The sequence below is a fragment of the Rhinolophus sinicus genome, linkage group LG07 (assembly GCF_036562045.2).
Source record: "Rhinolophus sinicus isolate RSC01 linkage group LG07, ASM3656204v1, whole genome shotgun sequence".
Classification (NCBI taxonomy): domain Eukaryota; kingdom Metazoa; phylum Chordata; class Mammalia; order Chiroptera; family Rhinolophidae; genus Rhinolophus; species Rhinolophus sinicus.
This window is the reverse complement of record NC_133757.1, coordinates 127969927-127978034: the sequence shown is the minus strand read 5'-3', so window position 1 is coordinate 127978034 and position 8108 is coordinate 127969927. Positions and strand designations below refer to the sequence as shown.

The following is an 8108-nucleotide window of genomic DNA, read 5'->3' as shown; positions in this document are numbered from 1 at the left end:
TCCCAGGCAGGGGCGGCTCGGGGGCGGGGCCGCGGGGGCTCGCAGCCAATGAGGAGTTTGATTGGCGGCTTGACGGCGACAGTGCCGGGCTGAGTCTGGCGCGGTCCCGGGTTAGTGACGTCACAGTCTTTCGCGGGAGAATTTGAGAGTGAGTTTTGGTAATGGCTGGGTGAAGTGCGCTAATTCCCGGGTTTCGGGAGGCGGCGTCGCTGATTCCGGGCGGAGGGACGAAGGGATCGGCTCCGCCGGAGCAGACGGTGAGACGCTGTGGGCCCGGGACTGACGGTCACCGTCACGTCGTGCTCCGACTCCCGGCGGCGGTGTGGTCGGGCCGCGTCTTCTCCGCCGTCCCCGGCCCCTGCTTTGCAGTTCCCGCAGGCGTTTGAAGACCAGGGAGGGGTTTGCCGGTTGCTTTCAGGACGGACAGAGGGTCAGGCCTGCTGTCGTTTCTACACAGAACTGTGGTCACGAGAACCTTGGCAAATGACAGGTGGGCCTGTTTTGCTTATTTGGACGGTTTCTTCGCGGCATATTGGGTTTGTGATTCTGAAACGTTTCAACCTGTGAACCTTTTCAGGGATTCGAAAGATCCTGCTCGTTCCAAAACAAAAAGACCAAACACATCTGGTCGTACTTTCCCGGAGCAATGGCTGTATTTTAGTGAGGAGGCCGAATTTCACACATCAGGGTATGAACGGCACAGTAATGTTTGTGTGCTGTGCAGGTAGGCGTGTATGTCTGCACTTCCGTGGTGATCGCGGACCGGCTGGGGTCTCCTCACCCCTTTAAAAACGTCTCTGCACGTTTAACTTCCACCCCGTAGAGGTGGGTCAACACGTGAATTGTTTGACAGGTGTGGATGGATGACGACTTTCAGAAAACGGCTTCTCCTTGCACTTCACTTAAATTTATGATGCTGTTGGCCAAATCCATTTGTCCTGTTTAATGAAGTTAGGACTCTTCTCAATATTTTAAAATCCAGTCAGCCATTTTTTTAGGTTTAATCCTTGTAATCTAATTTACCATTTATGAGAGTTTGGACCTTCTCAGTTTCTTTTAAGTTGTAAATCCCACAGCTAATTTAGGAAAACAAGGGGGAATTTATCTTGCAATTCCTAAATAGCCTGTAAGCAATCCTGAATTAGCAAATACTGTATTCCTAATCTATAAATTGTAATGAAAATACCTGCTCTTCAGGATTATGAGGCCGACAAATATGATATGTAAAGCGTCTAGTCTAGTTCCCGCCTGGCATCGCAGGTACTATATAACAGTCTTATAATGTAGTATCTATGAGGGTGAGCACCAGCTTTGACTACTTGGCGTTGAATTCTGAATCTGCCATTTATTTACTTTACAATCTTGGCAAATTACTTCCTTGTTCTATAGCTGTTTCCTTTTTGTAAAATGAGTGTAAAACCTATGATCTGCACCATGAGGTTCTGAGCATTTAAACACCTTAACAATGTCTGCATGTAATTGCACCGAATAACTGCTAACTGTTGTTAGAGGTCTAATTAACAACTGCCACGTGCCAAGAGCTGTCCACACCATATCATCTCGAGTCCACATACAGATAAAATGGCAAGTATTTGTCTCACTCGCCTAGCCCTCACCCCGTCTTTCCTCTCACTGGCTGCCAGAGCGATCTTGGTAAATCCCAAGTCAGATGATGCCATTTTATCCTGAAAACCCTGCCATGGCTTCCTGTTGTCTCACAGAAAGTCCACACAACTCTGCCCACGCAGGAGGCCCTCAGAATCCTCTTACTGCTCCTTTTCAGTCTGTGCCCGCACTGCCTCACACCTGGCTCCCTGACTGCACTGCTCCGTGTTCCTTGATCCAGCCTTCCTGTGTCTTCCACAGGCCTTGATCCGTATCGATTCCTGTTTGGAAATTCCTTTCCTGGCATCTCTCCTTGGTTAGAGGTTATTTCATCTTAAAGCTTAGCTATTATGTCCTTGGGAAACCTTGTTTGATGCCCTAGGCCGAGTTGGGTGCCCCTCCTGTGCTTATTCCTGTCGTATTTGTAATTACTGTTCATCACTTCTCAATACTCCTTGAGACTGGGAATAGTATTTTCATTTTTGTCTCATATAGTAAGGTCTGGCTTTTTGGTCTGGCACATAGTAAGGACTACATACATATATGTAATTTATAAATAATATGTAGGTGGCCTATTTTATATCTATAAATGAGGAATTGAATCCAGAATTGCAAATTATTGCTCTATTGACCCCCACCCCCAGGTCTTACAGGGTCCATGCTCAAACTCAAGCATGTACCACTATCACCTGCAAGGCTTGTTAAACCGCAATGACTGGGTCCCCACCCCAGACTTTCTGATTTAATAGGTCAAGGCTGGAACCCAAGAATTTGATTTCTAACTACTTTCCAACTCATGCTGTCATACCTTTAGAACAGGGGTGTCCAAACTGCGGCCCACTGGCCAACCGTGGCCTGCAATCCATTTTTAATTGGCCCGCAGCAAATTCCAAAAATATATTTAGTTTACTTAAATAAACCAGGTGAGGCAATACGTACTTCACCTCGAGTGAGTGGCCCGGTTGTTTGTGTATTTTACCGCATATGGCCCTTGGTGAAAAACATTTGGACACCCCTGCTTTAGAACCACAGCTTTTGGGGGAAAAAATTTTTTTCTTTCACATCTCTATTTACTTCTTCAATTTACCGTCAGTGAGTTTAGATTTTCAAATTTGCCCACAATGACAGTGTTATCCAATAGTGTAGAGTACAGTACTCATTGCAACGATGTTGAAAAGACTTTTTTTTCCTTGTAGCGGTATTACAAGGTGTATTGGTACTAGGTACCATGGTATGTTGACTTTAAGATATAAAAGGAAAAAATTTAAAGGCAAGGGGGCCATCTTGTGGTGACCATAGCAATTCTGAAAACTTTACAAATCAAAGCTCTTTCACCTAGAAAAATGTTTGCAGACTATCTATTTTACTTAGTTTTCTCTTTACTGGGGAAATTTGTTTTCTACAATGTGGTGTCACTCTTGTGTCCTCAGTGGCAGATAATGTGATTGCACTGTGTTTCCCTTGGTCATTACAGTCTTGGAACTCTTAGATTCCACTCTCCTGTCAAGAGTTGTGGGGAAATTTTTATTTAATACTGATTCTTTTCATCAGGGTGGAATATTCTTTGTCACTTTTCATTTTAGGTTACATAAATAGTTGAATAACCGCTAACTATTTTCTGGACTGACTGGTTTATAACTTCTGAAGAAACGATGGAAAGCCAAGAGTTTATCGTAAGTCTTATTTCCTCTTTTCCTCCCTCTTCTTCCACATTTCATAAATGTTGCTAGAGTTGCCAGATTTTGCAATAAATAAACCCCCCCCCCAAAAAAAAAAACCCCTAAAAGCAGGACACTCAGTTAAATTTGAATTTCAAGTAAAACAGTGAAGAAATTTTTAGTATATGTGTGTATGTCTCAAATATTGCCCTGTATTTTATCTTGCAACTCTGTCTCTTGTCTACTATCCACATTTGTTATCCAAAGTCCTTTAGAACAAATTCCTGGGTGGCTGGGGACCAGTAAATCATTTCTTTCTCTGAAAGAACTGGCATGTCTCTTCTGTCTAGATCAATGGTTCTTAAATTGCTTGGTCTTAGGACCCTTTTTTACCCTTAAAAATTATTGAGGACCCCAAAGAATTTTTGATTGTGGGGCTTAGATCTATTGATGTGTTTCATATTAGAAATTGTAACAGAAAAATTTTAAATGCTTATTAATTCATTAAAAAACAACCCGCTACATTTAAAATAAATTACATTTTTAATGAAAATAGATGTATTTTCCAAAACAATAACAACAACAAAAAAAACATGTTGAAAAGAGTAGCATTGCTCGACATTTTTTTCAAATCCCTTTAGCATTTGACTTAATTCTCAGATCTGCTTCTGGATTCGGTTTGAAATTGAATCTTGCAATGTTGCCTGTACATAACTCTACCCTAATTGTCCGAAGCAGTGAGAGTGAAAAGGAAGATGACGTCGTGAAAATCGTTTTGACCTCACAGACCCCTGAAAAAGTCCTGGGGACCTCCACAAGTCCCTGGACGCCACTTTGAGACCTGCCCATCACGAGTACTGTGTCACCCGACACATTCCTCCACTGATGACTAAGAAGCTCAGTTATTTTTGTTACTCAGTTAACTTTTCAGTTCTTAGACTTCTCCTTTCTCCCCCACTTGCCTTTTACTACCCACTTTCTTTTTTTAATTGATTTTTTTGTCATTATTATGATAGCTGTGCTTTTATTTTGCCAAAAGATGTCTTAAATATATTTTGTTTTTAGAAGGGTATAAAATATCTAACATTTAAGACGCATAAATGGAAACCATTTTTTTTACTTTGTACTGTTGGAAATTAAGGTGCTATATACTCATCAAAAGATGAAGAAGTCAAAAGTGTGGCAAGATGGAATTCTGAAGATCCCTCACGTAGGAAACAAAGTAAGTGCAAAACACTTGACAGCAGAACCCAAGAGCTAGGTTCTTACCTCTTCATTGGGTGTGAAGAAAACTTTGTCGGTGGTACAATGTTAGGTGTGTTCATAAGCTGACTTGATGTGAAAACAAGTTGCCGAATGATTCCCACATCATAGCGATTAATTTGTGCATTATAAAATTCAGTAAATGTTATTTGTTTTGATTTTGAATTAAATTTTGTTGAAACTTGAGGAATTTTGGCACATTTTTGCTTTAAAGGTAATAAGAGTATAACTCTACAGAGACAACTGCCTGTTGAAATATATTTCTAACACAATCATGCTCATAGTGAAAAGGCACAGAGAGCTGACAGACCATTTTAGAACAGCTGCCAATTTCTCAAATTGTGCATAGAATTCTTCTTTTCTCTCTACAGATTTTCCTTGAATCTGTCATTTTGGTTGTGACATGATCCTGTCAGTCTTGAGAGAAGTATTTAGAGGTGATCTCTCACTGTACTAGACGTGATGGCCCTTCAGGGTTTCCTTTCCCGCCTGTTATCTGTCTGCCAGATCTCGCTGTCCTCTGGTCAGTTCTCGTGATCTTTACACTCTTGCATCCTCCATTCTTCACGTCCCCTCTTCTCCACTTGACTTCTGCAACATCACACGCTCCTGGTGCTGCATTCTGGCCACTTCTCAGAATCTTCTGTGGGCTCACTGTCGTCCCAAATTGTAACGTTTCACAGGACTCAGTCCTGCCTACTCATGTAGAGACGTACAGAGAAACGTAAGATCCGTAAACCCGTCTCTGCCTTTTGGTTCTCTTCGGGCCTTCCACTGGTTGGATGGAGCCCACTCACGTATTGGGAGGGCAGTCTGCTTTGTTTGTTTATGGTTTTTATTGACATATCATGATACTAGTTTTCACATGTACAACATCATGATTTGATATTTGTATACATTGTAAAATGGCCACCACAGTATATCTAGTTAACATCTGTCACCATACATAGTCACAAAACTTTCCTATTTTTTTCTTATGATGAGGACTTTTAAGATTTATTCTCTTAGCAACTTTCAAATATGCCGCACAGTATGATTAATGTCACCATTACTATACATTACACCCTCATGACTTATTTATTTTATAACTAGAAGTTTGTACCTTTTGATCCCCTTTACCCATTCGCCCAGCCCCAACACCCCCTTTTTCTTCTACTTCTTCTTTTTTTTTAAACTTACGAAGTGCTTACTATGTGCCAGGTGTAATCTTTAAATGTGTGCACTTAGCCCACACAACTGTCTGACTTGTTAGGTTCTGTTTTTATCTTTGACATGAGACGGAGGCACCGAGAGGTGCAGTGGCTTGTCCCCAGATCCCACCCCCAAGAGGTGAGTCACGTGAATCTAGGCTTTTGGCTCCAGAACCCGTATCCCAGCCATTCTACCATCTCTCTTAATATTGCTGATTTAAAAGAACACCTTTATTACAGATGAGCTGACACACCAGTGATATTAGAGCCTTCTCAGCGAAGCCCACCATCCGCGGCCTAGCACTTAGGGGTCTCCACATTTTGTCTTTATTCCGCACATCTGTCATTGTGAAGTTAGCACAACAGAGCTTTCAGTGTAGAAAGGCTGCATGTTATTATTATCCTTCAAATTAACATGTAACTTACTAAAACAAAATTAAAAGAAAAACCAGCTTTTCCTGAAGCTTCAAGTTCAACTTAAAAATCCTATTAAATTTATAAACTTAGTTTAGTTTCACTTTCAGTGGAGTTGAACAAGGTAGATACTTTTAATATTATTAAATCAGTTTATTGACAAAATCCTAAATATTTTAAATCAAATTTGTAAATTTAATATATTTTATTTTCTTTCTTTAGCATTACATTGCCCTAACAAACAAAAGCCTCCAGAGGACTTAAATCCTTCTAGTAATTCTAATAAATTGTAAACAAACATAGTTAATCTTAAAGCCTTTTAAGCATTCTAATATGGTTCATAAAGCTAGTAGTAAAATTTACCTACCCCTTCCTTTCAATTAACAAGTCACACTCCAAAATGAATTTCTCAATTATACATTTTAAATTCAAATCATAAAGCTAATCTGTTAGATACATTTAAAATGTAAATTGTCTAAAACATTACAACTACCTCTTAAAACAGAATAGAATTTTTAAAAAACACAAATACTTTAAAACTCATCGATTGTCTGATTATTAAAATTTATTCATGATCCTAATTCAAAAGGACTGATTCTTTAGTTTGAATTAATTCGTTATCATTATTCAGCCTTGAATGTTACTCTCCGAATAAGTTGGACTGTGCAGGGAGCTGAGCTCACTAGTCAGACCTGGGGCTGGATTTGAGGCTGAGGCTGCAGGCAGTCACTCAGCAGTAGTGTCATCATGGCACATCGAGCCTTGTGTCCAGCTGCACGTCCGAGTTCATGGCTATAGAGAGGGTTGGTCTCAGGGTGGATGTCTCTGTGTTCCAGTCATGTCATCATCTTTTTTTTTTTTCCATGTGTGTTTATTTTTTCACTGTTGTTTTGTTGCTGTTATTAATTGAGATCTTCATGAGCTGTTTTATTTATTTATTTTTTTTGTAGGTGTGTTTCTTTTTTTTTTTTTAATTTATTGGGGTGACAATTGTTAGTAAAATTACATAGATTTCAGGTGTACAATTCTGTATTACATTATCTATAAATCCCATTGTGTATTCACCACCCAGAGTCAGTCATGTCATCATCTTAATTCTTCTGATTCGAATAGATGAATATCAATGCCTGTCCCCATCCTTTTTTTTTTTTTAGTCACTTGTCTTAAACTAAATTCAGTCACTGTTTGATGCAATTCTGTATAATTTTTTTTTTCATATTCTTCCTATTTGATTAGGAACACATCTTCAAAGTCTTACAGATTTTGTTTTATATTAAAAAGACATCTGAGGGGTGGCCAGATAGCTCAGTTGGTTAGAGCGTGGTGCTGATAACACTACCACATAGGCCGCTGTGAGCTGCGCCCTTAAAAAAAAAAAGGCACCTGATTGGATCCTGCATATCCATTGTGTCTTCTGGTACAAAATCATAAAAGTCAAACTAATGATATTATCCAGCTTTATCTTCAACTATTGTATTAATATACATTTATTGTGTATCCATTACACACCTCACAATGGTAGGTTATCGGAAAACAAGATAAATTCAAGTTAATCCCAGAGATTTTCCGTGATTCGGGAATTAGTAATATCACTGTATCCTAAATAGTGTCCTCTCTCCAAATCCAAGCCACTGCTTACTCAGTTTCTCTTGCTACGTAGTACTGCCTTTTCTCTATCCTAATTCTTACCGTCAAGGTTATTCCTCTTCCATCACCTGAGTGATCGCCCAGCAAACATATTGCCGGTAGGCAGTGGGAACAGTCAGGCCAGGACATGGAGGCTGTGTAAGAGAGCAGCGCGTATCAAATAGACTTCATTTCAGTCCTGGTTCCTCACTGAGTGGATGGGTAATCTGGCAAATTGTTTAGCCTCTCAAAGCCTCTTAGTCCCTTCTTTGTAAGTGGGGAAAACATGCTTCATAAAGTCATCTTGAGTGTTAAAAGAGAAAACAGAAACCTCCGTCTACAGCACCGGGCA

The 8108-nt window shown here is 40.1% G+C and overlaps 1 protein-coding gene across 2 annotated transcripts in view; it reads left to right on the top strand.

Annotated features, from left to right (window-relative positions):
* The first annotated feature begins 38 nt into the window (after positions 1 to 38).
* Positions 39 to 8108, top strand: part of ZGRF1 (zinc finger GRF-type containing 1) — a 62809-nt gene continuing 54739 nt past the window's right edge. For both annotated transcript variants that reach the window (XM_074338577.1, XM_074338576.1), the window contains exons 1-3: positions 39 to 490; positions 3189 to 3278; positions 4405 to 4485. In XM_074338577.1, the coding sequence (XP_074194678.1) occupies positions 3258 to 3278; positions 4405 to 4485 (102 nt within the window). In that variant the 5' untranslated portion in view covers positions 39 to 490; positions 3189 to 3257. The remainder of the gene's footprint in view (positions 491 to 3188; positions 3279 to 4404; positions 4486 to 8108) is intronic.